Source organism: Solanum stenotomum, chromosome 1 (assembly GCF_019186545.1).
Source record: "Solanum stenotomum isolate F172 chromosome 1, ASM1918654v1, whole genome shotgun sequence".
NCBI lineage: Eukaryota > Viridiplantae > Streptophyta > Magnoliopsida > Solanales > Solanaceae > Solanum > Solanum stenotomum.
This window is the reverse complement of record NC_064282.1, coordinates 72,299,640-72,320,313: the sequence shown is the minus strand read 5'-3', so window position 1 is coordinate 72,320,313 and position 20,674 is coordinate 72,299,640. Positions and strand designations below refer to the sequence as shown.

The 20,674-nt window shown below is 36.4% G+C and overlaps 1 protein-coding gene across 1 annotated transcript; it reads left to right on the top strand.

Annotated features, from left to right (window-relative positions):
- Positions 1-2,920: 2,920 nt before the first annotated feature.
- LOC125856364 (uncharacterized) lies at positions 2,921-3,570 on the top strand. Its single transcript, XM_049535897.1, has 2 exons — positions 2,921-3,179; positions 3,359-3,570. Exons 1-2 carry the CDS (start codon positions 2,921-2,923, stop codon positions 3,568-3,570), a joined length of 471 nt encoding a protein of 156 aa, XP_049391854.1.
- The last annotated feature ends 17,104 nt before the right edge of the window (positions 3,571-20,674 follow it).

Here is a 20,674-nt window from a genome sequence, read left to right as displayed (position 1 = left end):
ATCAGGTGGCCGATGTTTTAACAAAAGGACTGCCAAATAATGTGTTTCAAGATCTAATAAGCAAGCTAGGAATGGAAGATATCCATTCACCCGCTTGAGGGGGAGTGTTGGCTGATAGAGGATATTCTCCATATCAAGATTTGATTCTCTAAGATCTTAAAGATAATTGTTGTAATCTAGAATATCTTTTTCTCCTTTTTTGTAAAATATATGATTTTATAGAAACTTAGATTTCATGGGAACTAGGTGATTCTGTTCCACAATCTCTCATGTATATAAAGCCATGTATTTGACATAGAAATATATGAATGAAACATTTCAACTATCTTATTCCACACATATGCTTATTGGAACACAATGCTTCCTGAAATCTTCTTGTTCTATCTTTTTTTTGGCTAATCAGGTTATATGGATTTGTGCCATGCAATTATTATTAAGGACTAGACTACTTACACAAGAATGGAATTATGCACATAGATATTAAGGTAATTCTTTCATTCAATATTGTTAGTTATTGGATATTCTAACTTGCTTTACTCCATTCACGAAGGTCCATTGCATACTGATTCCAATGAGATGTGTGTTTCAATTCTAGGGTGCAAACATACTAGTTTACATTAAAGGCTGCATCAAACTATCTTTGACTTTGGTGTATCAAAGAATGTTGTTGAATTGGTACGGGCAATTCTGGCTTCGCTGCCTTATTCATTTTGTTTTTGCTTCTTGAGATATTTATTGACAACTGAATTGTCAAACTGCTTCAGGCTTGCTATTATGACCGTTACAAAGTCAATGAAGGGTACGCCACACTGGATTGATGCTGAAGTAATTCTGCAGACTGGCCATAGCTTATCAATAGAAGTACGGTTATCAACTTATTTTTTCTTATCACCTAAAGCCATGAATGTTCATATATATTGATAGTCTAGTGTAAATGCCCTTGCTAGTAGTGGTTTTGGTTTGGGGGTGGGGGGGGGGGGGGTGAGGTTGTACATCATATTACCTTTTATAAGAATGGAGGCTTACTTTTGTGTGTCAAACCCCTGACCCATATTTCATAATTAGGTGGTCTACATTTCTGTGCTAATCTTCCACCCTCATGTTTCAATGCCTGGGACACAAATGTCACTGAGGTTTTATTTAATAGCTTGAACTCCAAATATGATTTTGAAAAGTTTAGTAGCATTTAATGTGAAATTCAAGAGTGGTGGGGGTAGAGAAAAGGGGAGAAATTTACTTTCCATTTCATGATGCAATTCAAACTAGTATCATGGAATGTAAGGGGTTTGAATAATAGAGATAAGAGGAGGGTTATCAAGAACATTATGGGGGACTAGAAAGATGACATCATTTGTCTACAAGAAACCAAATTACAGAGGGATATCACTGAGTTGGTAAGGCAGATTTGGGGGGGTGGGTGGGAAGGTGGGTCAACATGGCATGTTTGGAGGCGAGTGGGACAAGAGGAGGGATAATGATGTTGTGGGATAGTAGAATATGGAAAGGGGAGCTACTAGAGAGAGGGACATATACTCTCACCTGTAAATTTGAATGACAATTGTAGGACTTTTCCTGCCACATTGCAGGAGTTTATGCACCCAATTGCTATGTGGAAAGAAGACTAGTATGGGAAGAAATTGGCTCTATTAGAGGATTAATAAAAGGTCCATGGGCAATATATGGGGATTTCAATGTGGCCAGATATGCTTCAGAAAAGAAAAATTGTACTAGGAGAACAATAGGAATGAGAGAGTTTTCTGATTTGATTGAGGATTTGAATCTAATTGATCTCCAATTGGCAAATGCTAAGTTCACTTGGTTTAAAGGGGATACCATCAAATAGATTCAACAATTGACAGGATCCTGGTATGTCAAGAATGGGATCATGCTTTTAGTAATCTGAAATAGTATACTACGCAGAGAATAATGTAGGATCACTCCCCAGTCACACTTCAAGGTGGTTCCCGGAAGAAGAACAAAAGTTATTTCAAATTTGAGAGTTGGTGGTTAAGAACTGATGGTTTCACAGATAGAATTAGGAAGTGGTGGGACTCATTCGATTACATTGGGAGACCTGACTACATACCGACATTTAAATTAAAAGCTTTGAAACATAGATTGAAGGAATGGAATAGAAGTGAGCAAGGAAATCTTGGCCAACAGAGAAAGAATGTGCTTGAAAAGCTGGATGTTATGGAAAATATTTCCACTCATAGAGCATTAACAGAAGATGAAATGGAAAAGGCAACTTTACTTCTGAATCTGGAGGGTTTAATAAATAATGAAGAGATATACCGGAGACAAAGGTCAAGATCTGTTTGGCTAAAGGAAGAGGATAAGAATACCAAGTTCTTCCACAAAATGGCTAATGTACACCAGAGGTATAACACCATAGATCAACTGCTCGTTCAGGGGAATATAGTCCAAGATCCAAAAAAGATCCAAGGGGAAATAGTGGAGTTCTACCAAAAACTTTACTCAGAAGATGTTCGACGGAGACCTGGCAACAATTTCATAAACTGTCCAAGGTTAGCAGGGTAGGAAATGGAGGACCTAGAAAGAAATTTTTATGAGGAGGAGGTTCTGAGAAGTTTAAAGCAATGTACAGTGGATAAATCACTAGGACCCGATGGCTTTACAATGGGGTTCTATATCAAATGTTGGTAAGTAGTCAAGGGTGATATGATGAAGACTTTTCAGCATTTCTATGACCAAGGGAGGTTTGAAAGAAGTTTTAATGCTACATTCATATCCCTGATTCCAAAGAAAAAGGGTGCTAAAGAACTAAGGGATTTAGACCTATCAGTTTGATTGGATGTATCTATAAAATTCTCTCGAAAGTGCTCACTGAAAGGCTAAAACAAGTGATGTCCAAACTTATTAATTCACAACAATAGCTTTTATTAAGTGGAGCTAGATCATGGATGATATTCTAATAGCTAATGAAGCTATAGATTCCCGATCAAGTTTGAAAAAATCAGGCATTTTATGCAAATTAGATATTGAGAAAGCATATGACCAGGTCAACTGGGATTTTCTTATGTTTATGCTAGAGAAGATGGGTTTTGGTCTCAAATGGAGACAATGGATTAAATTTTGCATATCTTCAGTAAGCTTCTCAGTGTCGATAAGTGGTTGTCCAACAGGGTTTTTTAGTTCACAAAGGGGCTTAAGGCAAGGTGATCCCTTATCACCTTTCCTTTTCCTATTAGTCATGGAGGTACTCAACAAAATGATTATGAATGCAAACAAAGATGGATGGCTAAGAGGTTTTGAAGTAGCTAGAGTCGTAAGGGAAAGCCTAAGGATAGCTCATCTACAATATGCTGATGATACCCTGATGTCTGTGATGCTGAAGAGAACCACCTCAAAATTTTGAGACTATTTCTAGTCTTGTTTGAAGGAATGTCTGGACTTCATGTTAACTGGAGAAAAAGCTTCTTGTATCCAGTTAATGAAGTGCCAAATATGGGAAATTTGAAATTAATTCTTGGTGGTGAAGTGGGTGCTCTTCCAACTACTTATTTGGGTATGCCTTTAGGGGCCAAATCCAAGTCTTTGGAAATCTAGAATGGAGTGATTGAGAAGTGTGAGATGAAACTAACAAGGTGGAAGTCTCAGTACCTCTCACTTATAGGAAGATTAACTTTGACCAACTCTGTGTTTGATGCACTTCCAACATATATGATGTCTTTATTTCCTATTCCTCCGGGTGTCATTAATAGGTTGGATAGCATCCGGAGAAAGTTTTTATTGCAAGGAAACAAGGAAAGTGTAACACCCCGGAAAAATATTTGAGTTTAGACTCGATTGTGAGTAAGATTTTACCGAGGAATTTAAATTTTTCCTAAGTGTTAAGGTCACTAGATGTAGTACCTTGATATCCAAAAGAACTAAAGAGAAATTTATTCAAGTCCTTCCTAAGTTCTTCTAAGTTTTGGGTCAAATTCAAACGACCATAACTTTCAGTACAGGATGAGTTAGGTGGCCTATAAGATATCAAATGAAAGGTCTTTGGATTATCTTTCCAACGCCACTGAGTTTGCTAAGTTTTGAGTTCGGATGAGTGAAATATGCCCTTTTTAAGTCAGGCTGTCCAGTTAAGAAAAGTTACCCGAAAATATGAGGGGTATTTTGGTCTTTTCCTTACCTAATCAGATTTAATTCATTTTTAGTAAGGTTTTAGGGGTCTAAACTGATTAGGTTCAGTTTTATAATCCTAATCTACGCTTAGGGTTTTAGTTGAGAGTTTAAGAAGAGAAAAAAAAAGAGAAAAGAGGATAAAAGAGAAAGGGATCAAAGCGTTCGTTGAGATTCTTGAGTTTTGTTGCGGATTTTCGCCATGGGTTTAAACCCTAAGGGGTATGTGAGTTCTCATTGTGTTGAGTTCGTTCACCCACACGCTAATCATGTTATTTTTAGTGCAAATTCGTTTTAAAGTTGAAGGATTTGAGTTCTTGAAGTGTTTTCTTGAAATTCCTTTTGTAATCTTGATTGTTGGGGTTTCGATGAGTTCTTGAGATAATCGTGTGGATTTTAAGAGTTGTTTTTGAGTAGATTCTTGTGTACTTTGGTTGGGTATTCGAATCTAAGTGATTGGGAAAGAAACCGTTCGATTCTAGGTGAGTTAGGGTCAGAAAACAAGAAAGAAAAGTCGTCGGGGTTTTCTGGGTTGGGTCCTGGCGACCTGCACCAGCCAGTGCGCCCCAACCACACCTTTGTTAGTATAGGGTTGGCGCCCTGTGCCACTCAGTGCGCCAGGGTCGCCTGCCCCCACCTCTTCTCCGTCGTTTTGCCTGTCTGAGTCCTTTAAAAGGGTACCTTCAAGCCCTATTGATTCTAAACACTCTAAGCTACTTCTAAACACCTAGAAATCATTCATAACATGAATCATAACCTTGAATTCATAATTCAAATTCAAGGTAGAGTTAAAAGTTAAGTCTTGAGAGTTCTTTCGATCATTTTCAGAAAGTCCCTTTGAGTCCTTTTTGAGGAGTCTTCTACAATTTCAAATAACTTGTTTCAAGACTCAAGCAAGTGAGTATGAGAATGAGGAGAATGTATTCATTATTCTACATTATCATCATGAGATCCTTCATATCATGAATCATAATTCTTGAATTCATAATTCAAATTCAAGAGAGAGTTAAGAGTAGAGTTCAAGAAAGTCTTTGAGTTCAATTGTGAATCATTTGAGATCAACTATCGATTTGAGCTAAGTTTTGAAGAAGTAAGTATGAGGATGAGAAGAGTCGTATACACGAGTTCCATATTGTTATGTAGACCCTTGAGTCGAGTCGTTCATGCCCATAAATTCCGCATGGACTCCATAAATTGAGTATCTTTGAGAGGAGTAGTATCTTCAAGTTCTAATTCTTAAGTATTGAGTTCCTAACCCTTTTGAGATTATATTCCTAATCATGGAACTATTACATGTTACCCATGAAGTCCTTGAGTTGAGTTGTCCATGCCCATAATTCCGCGTGAACCCTATGAGTTGAACATTTTTGAGATGAGTAGTATCATGAAGTTCTTGAGTTGAGTTGTTCATGCCCATAATTCCGCATGAACCCTCTGAGTTGAGCATTTTTGAAATTAGTATTATCATTGCAGTTCTTGAGTTCTGAGTTGTTGAGTTCTATTTATGGTTATTGAAAACCTTGAATTGAGTCGTTCACGTCTATAATTCAACATGAACCTTATTTTGAGAAGTCTTTCATGAATTTTTCTAAACTTGTTTTAAGACTTGAGCACTTGAGTTGAGAAAGAGTGGAGTTGAGTTCATTTTGTTTAAAATGATATATGGGAACTAAGTATTCCCAAGAGTAAATGCTTTCACATTTAAAAGAGGAGGAAACTGAGATTTCCAAAAGAGTTTTGAGTAGTCGAGTACCATCTCTTTTTAGAGAAAGATTTTGAGTAATCATCTCAAACCACAAAAAGAGTTATGTTTTTAAACATATGAGCTAGTTATATTTTGGGAGTAGTATTGAGCACCGATATGGGGGAGAGTTCAAACAACTCACAGCCCCCATAAACCATGTAGCCAACGTGGGTTGAAAGGGTCATACTTTTTAGATGATTCCTTAATGCTTTTTAGCATAGACTAGTGGATCCACTTAGTTGAGGAGTTCTATACCCCGACAAGGTATATGACAGTTCTGGCAGTGTGGGCGAGACGTTGTATCATCACATAACTCATAATGATGGTTGTCGGTTAGAGAAACTCTCACAACGATATTTTGTATTCTTATATACACAGAGTTCACATTGTATTTTCATATACAAACAAAGTTTATCTTGTATCCTTGCATACAAACTGAGTTACTATTGTATTTTTCAATACATTGAGTTGCTTTCTACTGTTTTAAAAGCTTTCCATATATTTCATCTGTTATTGTTGCTTTATATTGAGTTAAGTATCCAGAGTTGAGTACCTAGAGTCGAGTATCTTATTATTGAGTTGATCCTTATTTCATTGAGTTGAATATCTTATCATTGAGTTGAGCACTATTTTCTCTGAGTTGAGTTGAACTATGTTTCCTTGAGTTGAGTTGAACTATGTTTCTTTAAGTTGAGTCGAGTTGAGTGAGATGAGAAGAGGTAAGTATGTGTCTTTTCCACCAGTTCAAGCTTATGTTTATGCTTTATAATTTCCCTTACATGTTCGTACATTCCATGTACTGAGCCATTTGGCCTGCATCGTTTCATGATGCAGATACAAGTATTTAGGATCATCAATATGCGTTTCGTTGAGGTCATGGGACGTTCCAGTCAGCTTTGGTGAGCCTTCTTATATTTCGGAGGACTTCACCTTTATCTTATGGTTAGTAGTTTTGAGATGTCATGGGTCTTGTCCCAATATCCCTTTGTAATAGTAGAGGCTTCATAGATAAACAAAGTTGAGTAGCTTTCAGTATGTATCTTCTTTGAGTTGTTTTTACAAACTCTGAGTTATCTATTGAGTATTGTTCAGACTATTTTAAAGTTGAGTTTATTGAATATAATTCAGTTTTAAGCTTTTGTATGCTTGAGTTAGTCTTTCGCTTGTAGTCAGCCATGATGAGGGTTTGCTTGGGGACCAACAATGGTTCTCGAGTGCCGACCACAGGGTGTAGGCTCGAGTCGTGACAGAAAAGAAGGGGTACCACTTAGTCAAATGGAAAAAACTGATCAATGATAAGAGAGTTGGGGGTTTTAGGGATCAAAATCCTTAAGAATCAAAGCAATGCTTTGAGAATGAAGTGAATTTGGACGTATCCAACGATGACCAAAATTTATGGGGCCCAGTCATGAAAGCAAAATATGAAGAAAGTGACAATTGGATGATAAAGGAAGTTACCACTTCCTATGGTGTTAGTTTATAGAAATCCATCTGATCACTATGGGATGAATTCAAACCAAACACCAAGATTAAAGTGGTAGATGGCACTAAAATTAGATTCTGGAAGGAGGATTGGCATGAAGTAGGAAATCTGGAGATACTTTTCCCGGACATACACACTTTGGTTCTTCAGCAACAAAGTACAATTGCTGAACTATGGACACCTCATGGGTGGAATATTATATTTAGAAGGCATCTCAATGATTGGGAAATTCTAAGAGTTACATAATTCTTCAGGGTCATTGAACAATTTGGTGGCTTGGAGACAGGGAAGGACAAATTGCAGTGGTTGGGGAATGGAACATGTACTTTTAAAGTAAGTGCGACATATAGGAAGTTGAACTACCCAATTATGCAGGCACCTAAATGACCCTGGAAACACATTTGGAAGGCCAAGATTGATAACGCTCAACTACACCTCTTATGATTCAAAGCGTAGGCGGTCGCTAACAAGTATAAACCCAACGGTGAGTTGGGGTCGATCCCACAAGAAATGGTATTGAAAAGAATTAAAATATGAAGTATGAAAGTGTTCTAACTTCTTGTAGAATGGAATAAACTAAACGTAACCTAATGTAAATCAATAAATTTCGATTATCAATATTAAGAGTGTTGGATAGCCTATTGTTAACGAAGGCAATTAACGCGGAGTTTGAACAAGTAGAGAGGGGACCTTAGGAGTGTGTGCTATCGAATACTAATTTCGCTTAATGGGTAAATAACTAATTGCTTTAGGTCGTTGAATCTCAATGGGTAGGATGGATTGTAACTATAACAACTATTTTTTCAATCAGCTATTATGTTTCAAGTAAGTTCTTTCAAACCTCAACAAGCTTAACTATGCAAAGCAACCAAATCCGTAATTTAACCCACTTTATCAAGCTGGGTGTAAAGACAAGAGTAGATACAACTATCAATTATATGCTCCATGCTAATCATCTTTCACAAGCAAGCATAGAGAACAAAAGCTAGAACTGAATTTGCAACTTCAATCCATAAATGAAAACATGAGTAAATAACTGAACTCATTTCAAAACAACATTAAATCAAGCAATTAACTAATACCCACAAACTAATTTGTGTATTCGATTACATAATCACACCCCTAAGGTAAGGGGGTTTAGCCAAGCATAATAAAAAGTAAGTAAAAGTTACCAAAAAGATTCTCCATCAGAATGCCAAAATCTTCAATAATCAATGCCAAAAATTAAGACAAACCCTCAAACCTCAATATCTTAGCTTGAAATCTCTCAGAGAATAGAAGTTTCTTTCAGCAAAATATTCAGTAATGTAAAAGTGTCTTCTCTCTCTTCAAAAACCAATTTATATGTTTCCAAAAACTTCCCAAGATTCACCTCGAGACCAAATCGGCGATATTAGTTGGGTTTGCCGAATGACTCGGCGATCCATCGATGGGCAAGCCTTATCACCAAATTTCAAGTTCAGCTTTTGAATTCTTGATTTCTCAGTTGGCGAACTCAATGGTCATCCTCGAATGACTTCGGCGACTTGCCATTTGGATCCTTTCTCGTTGATTGGACTTGACTTCCTTCTCTAGTTGTTCTGATCATTTAGGCGATCTAATTCGAGCTCACCATTTCATTCGGGGATGCACCATTTTGCACTTGAGTTCGCCGAGTGACTTTTGCAAGCTCCAACCTTACTTTTCCCCAACTTTTCCAACTTTTTTTTTCTTTTCTTCTTTTCGCAATGTAATGTTCTTGCCTTGTTCTTAAGCCTTCATGGCTGCACATAAACAAGTTAACATCAAACACAAAATAGGCATTAAGAACACTAATTCATGAAATAACAATCCCTAAATGAGTCAAATTTCCCGATAAGTTGTGTTGACACATGATGATTTGATGAAGAGAGGGGTTACACTATGCTCGATAAGTTTTTTTTTGTGGGGAAACTGCAGAAACAGTCAATCATTTGTTCATCCAGTGTAAGGTCACTGGCCAATTGTGGAGTCTATTCCTAAGGGTCAAAAACACCTCATGGGTCATGCCTGGAGAATTGCAGAGCCCTTATACAGTTGGGAAGAAGCAGGATTACAAGCAAAGAACAGAAAACTGAAGAATCATTCCTGCTACTATTTGGTGGACTATCTGTAAAGAGAGAAATCTTAGAGTTTTTGAGAATAGGGAGAGTAATATGCAGCAAGTAAAATTGAATTGTTTTCTAACTTTGTGTTGGGTTTATCAGATCTACTCTAATGATATTGTCTCTATCATCGATGTTTTAGACTCATTATAGGGATAGGACAATGCCTTTAGATTTCATTATGTAAATATGGTTTTCAGTACAACCCAAGTACTGATTTAAAGAAATAGAAACAGTTACCAATCTCAAAAAAAAAAATGATTACCATAGGCATCATAGTTAATAGTAGAATTGCATCATATTCAGAGGCATTGCACTGCTAGTTATCAACTATTAGATTCGAAACCTTCATAATTAGAAAAGAATGTGGGGCATAAATAGCTAGTTTATCAACAAAACTTGTCTGGTCCAAACTCCAAAATATGGACAGGCTTTACAATCTTACCTATGGGTGTGTTTTACTGACAATTGATAAAAAGTACAAGATGTTTGAAGTTTCTTGTATTCTTCTGAAGTTTGATTAAACTAGGAATTACTAGGGTAGTAGGGTGTAAGTCTACACTTTTAGACTTCATTGGTAACCATATATCAAAAGAATTTTAGAACTTTGAAGCAAAATTTTGACTATTCACTTCTTATTCTTGTTTTAGGTTTTTCTTTCCCATTCAAATGAAAAGGTGCAAGGCAATTTAATAAGTCTGATTAAGATTTATGACAAAATGGAACTCATATTTTTTTAATTAAGATTAAAACATATGAATCTAAATATTAAGATGTGCATTAGGATATAGATGTATGCTCCCTAATACATTTCTAAATATTAAAATATAAATACTAAATAATTTAAATAGTTTGTCTTCTCAACATCTGAATGTATAGAAGTTGTCTTTTATTTAAAAATTATCCCCTCTGTCCCAATTTATATGGCACAGTTTGACCTTTGAGAGCCAGTTTTGAATTTTGATCGTTAATTCGTACATGCAATCTTTAAGTTTATATAAATGAAATTTACATTTTTTTAGAACTACGTCGAAAGTACTGCAAGTCACAATAATTGACAATTCAAAATATTTACGAGGTGTATGAAAAAAATTGTGGTCCAAAAAAAGCTCATTGGACTTTTGAAATCCAAAAGTGTCACATACATTAGGATAGATGGAGTAATAAATATAATATTCATATAAAATACTAAATAAATGTAATAGTACAAAAATAGTTTTAAAAAATTGTATAATGGTTGGTGGTGTTGATTGATGGTGGNGTGTCACATACATTAGGATAGATGGAGTAATAAATATAATATTCATATAAAATACTAAATAAATGTAATACTACAAAAATAGTTTTAAAAAATTGTATAATGGTTGGTGGTGTTGATAGATAGCGATAGTGGTCGTGGGTGCCGATTAAGAATGGTTTTGATTGATGGTGGTGGTTGTAGGTAGTACCTAGTGATGGCAGGGGACTTGTAGTAGTGGTTAATGATGGTTGATAATTGGGGTAGTTGATAATTGTGGTGGATGATAGTGATAGCTTATGCTAGTGGTGAGTGATGATGTTGGTTGGTTATATATAGTGGTGACTGATGGGCACCCAAGGGCGTGGTCTAGTGATTAATGAAGTGGTTGAAAGCCATGAGGTCTTAGGTTTAAATTCTAGCAAAGATATAAATATTAGGTGACTCTTTCTATCTGTTCAGGCCTTGGTGGGTAGAGTTACGTGGTACTAGTTAAGAAAATATATAGTGGTGACTGATGGTGGTTATTGTTGTCGATAGTGATTAGTGGCTATTATATAGTAATGATAGTTGATGGTGATGATTATAAATGGTGGATAGTAGTGATGACAGTTGACGTACCACAGTAAAAAAGCTACCACATAATTGGAAAAGTTGACTAAGGAAGCAAACAAAACTGCACAAACAACTAAGGCTGTTGATTTTGTACCTTTGGAAATTGTGGTGCCTTTAGGTAATGACCAATTGGTTGGTGAAAAAGAAACACATGAGAGTAGCGATGAATAGTCAGGCAAAGAAGAAAAATATGGTGAGAGTACAACTGAACAGTTAAAGACAGAACTATGATTGATGATTTGAAGAAAACTTGATCATAGTACAAGTAAGCATTCATCTAAAGGAGAAGAAGAAAGAAATGAGAGCACATCAGCAAAAAATCTGGTTGAGGATTCAGCAACAGCTATATAGAAAGAACAGAAAATAGATAAAAATAACATGATTAAAAAGGATGCCCGATTAGAAGTTGTTGCTAGGTCAAATAATGATGTTGGTGGCTATGATAATTTTAAAGGTACTAGATACTAGTTATGATCACGGGAAAAAAACAAGGAGGATTAGGCATCAAAAATTTGAAGAACCAAACCAAGGCTCTAAAGCGGAAATGGTTGTGGAGATATGCTCATGAACCACACTCAATGTGAAGCAAGGTGATTAAACTGAAGTACGGAGAGATGGATTCATGGGTCACCAAGGAATCAACCAATCCCTATGGTGTTACTGTTTGGAGATTATTAGAATAGAAATATGTATATATTCGTACTTAGAATAGGAAGAAGAATCCTAGTTAGAAAAGGATTTCAATGTATATGCATTGTCGATAAATAGGGTCTCAATGTAACAATTTAGATACACAATTCAATATTATTTTTCCCATATATTTCTCACATGGTATCAGAGCATTGGTGAGAAACTTCAAGTCACCGTGTCAAATTTCGGCGACGATGGTTGGGACTGATTTGTGTCATCTTTCGTTCTAAAGGTGTTGTGCGAAAGACAACACCATCACGAGGCTCGAGAAGCTCAGGCGACCGAACCCCAAGAATTTCCACCGGAAAACAACCCTCCACGCGCTGTTCGGAGGTGGAAGTTTTCCGGCGAGATCTGTTCACGCGTCGGCGCATGAGTACTGCTTCGGTCATTTTTTTTCGAGCTGTTTTCTTCTGTTGGGGTCGGCCAGTATTTCCGACCAGAACCCATTCAGTTTTCTCTGGATCCGATCACCGGAATTAGGGTTCCAGTAATTTTCAAGCAGTTTCCGGCAAGTTCCCGGCGAAATCACAATTTTTAGGCCATTGTGGGTAGATTCCAGCAATTTCCAGCGAGTTTCTTAGTCTTTTCAAGTCAAATTTCTAAAAAATGTCTTTCGGGTGTGATATTTTTGGCTCCAAAAATACGGGGATTGGAAGTTCAAGCCTTACAATCACTTCAGAATCATTAATGGGATGTTCAAACTATCTAGCTTGGGCTTCTTCAGTTGAGTTGTGGTGCAAAGGTCAAGGTGTTCAAGATCACTTAACAAACAATGCTTGCGTTGTAGATGAAAAGACAAAGTCTAGTGACGAAGGTGCAAAAAGCCAAAGCACAATGGGAGAAAGTGGATGCCCAATTATGTAGTCTCCTTTAGCGCTCTATTGGTTCTAAGTTGATGCCCTTGTTTCTCCCATTCTAGACATGTTATTTAGTTTGGGAAAAGGCACGTGCTTTATACACTAATGACATATCTCGATTCTATGATGTGATATCTCGGATGACCAACTTAAAGAAACAAGAATCCGATATGTCTACTTACTTGGGACAAGTACATGCAGTCATGGAGGAATTTGAAACGTTGATGCCTATCACTACAAATATGGAAAGAAGTTTCATCATCCATTGTTGACTCCTCTATTCTCGCATCTCAAACAACAGAAAAGCGTACATACCAGTCTATGGAGAATCGGCGAGGGGGAGGGCATTTTGGGAAACCTCAATCCAAGTGTAGTCATTGTAATAAACCTGGACACACTCGTGATATATGTTATATTTTACATGGTCCACCACCCAGTTATGATCCTATTGTTCTTAAGGATTATAATGAGTTCCTTCAAAATCACGCAAGTAAACAGAAATCTCCACCAGTAGCATATGGTGCTCAACCTAATCAACCATTCAATAATGCTTATATTGCTCAGACAGAATATGATAAGTTCCTTTGGTATCGTGCAATAAACAAACGTCTCCACAAGTAGTTTCGGTTGCACAACCTGATGTTTCTGTTGCGGGTAATTCTTTTGCTTGTGTGTCACAGTCTAGTACTCTTGGATCATGGGTCATGGACTCAGGGGCTTCTGATCATATCTCTGGTAATAAATCACTTTTGTCCGATATTGTTTATTCACAATCTCTTCCTGCTATTACCTTAGCCAATGGGATTCAAACAAAACCAAAAGGGGTTGGAAAAGCCAAACCCATATCTTTTGTCACCTTAGACTCTGTTCTTTATGTCTCTGGTTCTCCTTTTAATCTAGCATCTGTTAGTCGTTTGACAAAGGCTCTACATTGTAGCATAACTTTTTTTGATGACTTTTTTCTCATACAGGACCGCAGTACGGCACAAACGATTGGAACATGACATGAATCACAAGGCCTTTACTACCTTGCCTCTTCAAATTCCTTGAAAGCATGCTCCATTACAGATCCCCCAGATCTAATTCACAAACGTTTGGGACATCCGAGTCTATCCAAATTGCAAAAGATGGTGCCTAGTTTGTCTAGTTTATCCAAATTAGATTGTGAATCGTGTCAACTTGGGAAACACACTCGTGCTACATTTTCACGTAGTACTAGGGGTCGTTCAGAGTCTAATTTTTCATTAGTTCATTCTGATATATGGGGTCCTAATAGAGTCAATTCCACCTTAGGATTTTGTTATTTTGTTAGTTTCATTGATGACTATTCAAGATGTACTTGGGTTTTCTTAATGAAAGATCGTTCTGAGTTATTTTCTATATTCAAAAGTTTCTTTGCTGAAATACAAAATCAATTTGGTGTTTCTATTCGTACTTTTCGTAGTGATAATGCCTTAGAATACTTATCCTCCCAATTTCAGGAGTTTATGACTTACCAAGGCATTATTCACCAAACTACTTGTCCATACACCCCTCAACAGAACGGTGTAGCAGAAAGGAAAAATAGGCATCTTATTGAGACTGCTCGTACTCTTCTCCTTGAATCCCATGTTCCGCTGCGTTTTTGGGAAGATGCAGTTCTTACATCTTGTTATTGAATAAATAGAATACCCTCATCTTCTATTCAGAATCAGGTTCCACATTCCATATTGTTTCCTGAGTCACATCTCTATCCTATCCCCCTTCGTGTCTTTGGAAGCACATGCTTTGTTCATAACTTAGCCTAAGGGAAAGATAAATTAGCCCCTCGTGCCCTCAAATATGTCTTTCTTGGTTACTCTCGAGTTCAAAAAGGGTATCGTTGTTATTCACATGATCTTCATCGTTACCTTATGTCCGCTGATGTTACATTCTTTGAGTCTCAGCCTTACTATACGTCTTCTGATCATCCTGATGTATTTATGGTCTTACCCATACCTCAAGTTTTACCTATACCAACTTTTGAGAAATCTATGGTTACTTCTACATCTCCAGTTGTAGTGCCACTACTCCTAACTTATCATCGCCATCCGCGTCTAGCACTAGTCCCAGATGATTCATGTCATGCACCAGACCCTGCTCGTACTGCGGACTTGCCTCCTCCTGGCCAACCGCTTGCACTTCAAAAAGGTATACAATCAACTCAAAATACTCCTCATTATACCTTCTTGAGTTATCATTGTCTATCATCACCCCATTATGCCTTTGTATCGTCTTTGTCATCTATCTGCATTCCTAAGACTACAGGTGAAGCACTTTCTCATTCTAGATGGAGGCAAGCTATGGTTGATGAGATTTCTGCTTTGCATAAGAGTGGTACTTGGGAGCTTGTCTCTCTTCCTGCAGGTAAATCTACTGTTGGTTGTCGTTGGGTTTATGCAGTCAAAATTGGTCCAAACGGTCAGGTTGATTAGCTTAAGGCTCGCCTTGTTGCCAAAGGGTATACTCAGATATTTGGGCTAGATTATAGTGACACTTTCGCCCCTGTGGCTAAAATAGCATATGTCCGTCTTTTTCTATCTATGGTTGCCATTCGTTATTGACCTCTTCATCAGTTGGACATTAAGAATACTTTGCATGGTGATCTTGATGAGGAAGTCTATATAGAGCAACCACCTGGTTTTGTTGCTCAGGGGGAGTCTAGTAGCCTTGCATGTTGATTACGTAGGTCACCCTATGGTCTGAAACAGTCTCCTAGAACTTGGTTTGGGAAGTTCAGCACAGTTATTCAACAATTTGGCATGACTCGTAGTGGAGCTGATCACTCTGTGTTTTATTGGCATTCTGCACCAAATCGGTGTATCTATTTGGTTGTGTACGTTGATGATATTGTTATCACTGGTAATGATCAAGATGGTATCACCAAATTGAAGCAAGATCTCTTTAAGCACTTCCAGACTAAAGACCTTGGTAGATTGAAGTATTTTCTAGGTATTGAGGTTGCTCAGTCTAGATCAGGTATTGTTATTTCTCAACGTAAGTATTCCTTAGACATTCTTGAGGAGACGAGAATGATGGGATATAGACCTATTGACACTCATATGGATCCAAATGTTAAACTCCTTCCAGGACAGGGGGAGCCACTTAGTAATCCTGAAAGGTATAGATGACTCGTTGGAAAATTGAATTATCTCACAGTAACTAGACCTGACATCTCTTTTTATGTGAGGGTTGTAAGTCAGTTTATGACTTCCCCTTGTAATAGTCATTGGGAAATAGTTGTTCGTATCCTGCGATATATAAAGCCAGCTCATGGTAAAGGACTTCTCTATGAGGATCAAGGCCATGAGCATATCATGGATATACAGACGTTGCTTGGGCAGGATCACCCTCTGATAGACGTTCGACATCCGGATATTGTATTTTAGTATGAGGTAATTTGGTGTCGTGGAAGAGTAAGAAACAAAGTGTGGTTGCTCGATCTGGTGCAGAATCAAAATATCGAGCAATGGCGGCAGCAACTTGTGAGCTAGTTTGGATCAAACAGTTGCTGGGAGAACTAAAATTTGGCTAAATTGATCAGATGGAACTTGTGTGTGACAATCAAGCAGCTCTTCATATCGCATCAAATCCAGTGTTTCATGAAAGGACTAAGAACATTGAGATTGACTGTCACTTTGTCAAATAAAAGATACTCTTAGGAGATATTGTTACGAATTTTGTCAAGTCCAATGATCAGCTTGCAGATATCTTCACCAAGTCCCTCACAAGTCCTCGTATTAATTACATCTGTAACAAGATAGGTACATATGATTTGTATGCACCAGCTTTAGGGGGAGTGTTAGAATAGAAATATGTATATATTCCTACTTAGAATGGGAAGAAGAATAGGAATAGGAATCCTAGTTAGATAGGGTCTCAATGTAACAATTTAGATACACAATTCAATATTATTTTTCCCATATATTTCTCACAGAGATCAATTAGGAATTGGTGGCCTTTCCTTAGGAATCATACTACTATAACAGTACACAATGGTATCAAGACATGATTCTGGAAAGATAGATGGCTTGGTAATCAAAACTTGTCAGAGATCTTCCCTGACATCTTTGACTTAGCACTACATAAAGACAGAATAGTGGCTGATATGTGGTCTCCCCAAGGTTGGGATCTATCTCTCAGAAGGAATTTAAATAACTGGGAAGTTTGTGGATTAGTTGAGTTCTTTAAAAGGTTGGAATCATTTCAAGGTTTGAAGGAAGAGGAGGACTGCCTACAGTGGACAGAGCACAACAAAGGAAGATACAAAGTGAGTTCAGGTTATAAGGTCATAAACAGGGCTCCTTTAACCCTCAATTGGCCTTGGAGACAAATATGGAAAGCCAAAATTCCACTCAAGGTGGCATGCTTCACTTGGCTACTAGCAAAGGAGGCAGTACTAACACATGAGAATTTGAGGAAACGAAACAACATTCTGGTGACACATAGTTGTTTATGTGGGGAAGCAGCTGAGACAGTTAGGCATTTGTTCTTACATTGCAAAATCACTGATCAACTGTAGAAGATTTTCATCAATTTCAGAGGCATTCAATGGACGATGCCTAGCAAGATTGTTGACACTCTCTCAAGTTGGGAGGAAGCAGGAATTGAGGCAAAAAACAAAAATTATTGGAGGACCATTCCAGCATGCATCTGGTGGACTATTTGGAGAGAAATGAATGCTATAAGCTTTGAGGATAGAAGCAGATCCCTACAAATGATCAAAACAGATTGTATACTGTTATTATGTTTTTGGTGTAAAAAAAGTTCCCCTGTAGATGCAGAAGCAATCCTAGAAGTATTAGAATCATGCTAGGCTTGTTGTTTTCTGTCCCTAGATTTTCATACTTTTTTGTAAAGGGCTTTCAGTACTACATAAGTACTGGTTTATAATACAAATTTTTACCTTCTAAAAAAGGTACTAGATACTCAATTGATGACTGTGATCCTGAGGCTCTTTTAGTTCCAGTAATGCATCAACACTGTTGACATGAAAAGTATGGATCTTAAGACCAACTTGAACATGTCTATGCCTTATTATTCATGGGTCACTATGAGTGTCAACTTTGGAACACAATTTGTTGAGTTAAAAAATGTTTTGATCAATGAGGGTATTAAGAAGGATATTAAAAATAACTTGTTTTGGTCGCTTTTTAACCTTGAACAAAGATATGGAGCTACAACTCCCACTGAAGCTGATGTATAGCCTCCTTCTCCACGGAGTCTTTTGTGAAAAGAAATAGTAGATTTGGTGTGGTTTCAGTGACTTGTGTATTTGTTTTGGGATCAATGTATTCGTTATCATGATTGGACTCTTATGTCATTCTCTACATGCGAATTTGGTTGATATAGTGGAGAAGTCTATTGAGCTCATTTAGAAGAGAAATGATCCAAAGCTGACAAAAAGAGTAAAACGATGGTAGTGAGCGGTTTGGTTCTTGCATAATATATTGTACAAAAGATACAAAAAAAGATAGAAACCAACCGGTAAAAGATGGCATCGAATAAAAATATATTCGATTCATATTCATGGAATCAAATAAGCTTCAATCTTACTATTGAATATCTTTTAAAAGAATTGAATCCATCCAAGATCCAATAGCAAGGTGATCTCCTTATACTCTTGGATGAATTCAGTTCTTCTAAATGATATTCAATAGAAAGATTGAAGCGCATTCGACCTCATGGATATGAAACAAATACATTTTTATTCGACACCACTTTTAACCAGTTGATGATTATCTTCTGCACATAATATGCTATGCAACAACCAAACCACGCTCACTGCCACCTTTTGTTTTTTCATCATCCTTGGATTCTTTATCCTTTCAATGAGTGCAATAGACTTCCCCACTTATCAACCAAATTTGCACCCTCTTTTTCCAAAAATTTTGCCAATTGTTGACTAAGGGTGCAAGGGAGGTAGAGTGACATTGGAATCTAGTCATGACAATGAATTCGTTAATGCCAAAACAAATAGACAAACCTTTAATCATCCTAGATCTTCTTTTTTGTTTCAGAGAAGATTCAGCGAAGAAAAATACTATGCATCAACTTCATTGGAAGGAGTTGTAGCTCTACATTTTTTTTAAGTTCAAAAAGTGACTAACACAAGTTTTTCTAAATTTCTTGTCAACACCCTTGTTGGGATATACTATAAACCATATGGTTGAGTTATAGTATTGATTTTAATCCTTTATAAAGACTTTACGTTTTATGTAAATTGTTACAATAAAGTTTTTGTTTGAATAGATCATTGTGTTTATATATGTGTACATTGCTTATATAGTAGACGATTTTTGGGTATGGAGTTGCTTAACTCATACGCAGAAGATTAAAATTGTCGGTTCTTATAAGTCATAAATTAAATGTTCACAATCAAAGATGAAATTGGACAATCATCTTGATGATTGTAACACAAGATTAAAAGTAATTCAATCTTAATTATGGGAATGGTAAAATTCCAACTTCTTGTGTTAGTACATTTTGCATGTATTGAACGGACCAAATTGAGATATGCATTTAGGTTCTGAAATTCAATAAATAATATCTCTAGTCCATTACATGAGCTTATACTCTTAATATTGATGTAGTTATTATGATCTGTGTAGTTTGCTTTATTATTTTCATCTATTAAAAGGTGAGACTCTATGATGAGTCAAAAAATTCCTAATGGATTGGATAATAACAAATTACATTCATGAATTAATAATTAGCTGATAGAACCATATCTCGGATATGAGAAAGAAGACACCCCTTTATGATTGCTTATAAGTAGTCACGTGAAAACCCTGCAGGTGGATTATATATGTATATCCGTCACGTGAATTAATTTAAGCATAAAGATAAAGGATAAATTAATCAATGGATTAAATTTTTCAGAAGTTTAATTTAATTGATTGGTGTCGGTAATTCTAACATGGAGAGTTAAATAAGTTATAACGAAAAAAATTTTGAAATTAAATAGAGGAGTGCAGTTGCAGATTTTTAGTGGTACAATCTGTGATTTATTATGATATGATTAATTCATACTTTTTACGAATTAAATATTATAATTTGAAGCCTCTGCTAATAAATTTGTGGTCCCTACTATGCCTGATTAATTGATCTAGTTCGGAAAAGAAAAGGATTGTTAGTATTTTTTTTCAGCTTAGGAATAAATTGTTTTTGACTTTTATTAGTTGAAAAGAGAAAAACTTTTTCTTTCCTTAAAAGAAGAAAAAAAAGAAAATACTGCAATGTTTTATTTCCTTAGAAGATGAAAGAAACAAATAATAGTGTTTAATGGTTATTAGTGGCTATTAATGGTTGTTGATTACCCTTGGTGTTTAATGACTTTCTAAATACACTTAATGATATTTAGTGGTTGTTGATAACTATTGATCATGGTTGTTAGATACTCTTAACCATGTCAAAATACACTTAATGGTATTTAATGGTTGTTGATGATTATTGATCATGGTTATTGGATACACTTAACAGTGTCCAAATACACCTAAAGGTATTTAATGACTATTAATGACCATTAATTATGACTAGAAACATTTCATCTTTCAAACATTTCCCTTACACTGAAAAGTATAAGTAGGGGTGGTGTTTCTCAAGGGAAGGATATACTTTTTTTTTTTGAAAATTTCTTGCACACACAAGACTTGATTATGAAAGTTAGTCAGGAATTAGTAGAAGACTGCAATTCTGGAGTCCCAATCCTTGAACGAGTTGTGTGAAATCTACAAAAGGTTAGAGTTTCACAATTTATTTAGA

What these genes read in the sequence shown, in the direction of transcription:
- LOC125856364 (XM_049535897.1), top strand. Translation starts at nt 2,921, where the DNA reads ATGGATGATATTCTAATAGCTAATGAAGCTATAGATTCCCGATCAAGT. An exon ending in ACAAAGGGGCTTAAGGCAAG is followed by an intron (nt 3,180 to 3,358) that starts GTGATCCCTTAT and finishes GTGATGCTGAAG; the next exon opens with AGAACCACCTCAAAATTTTG.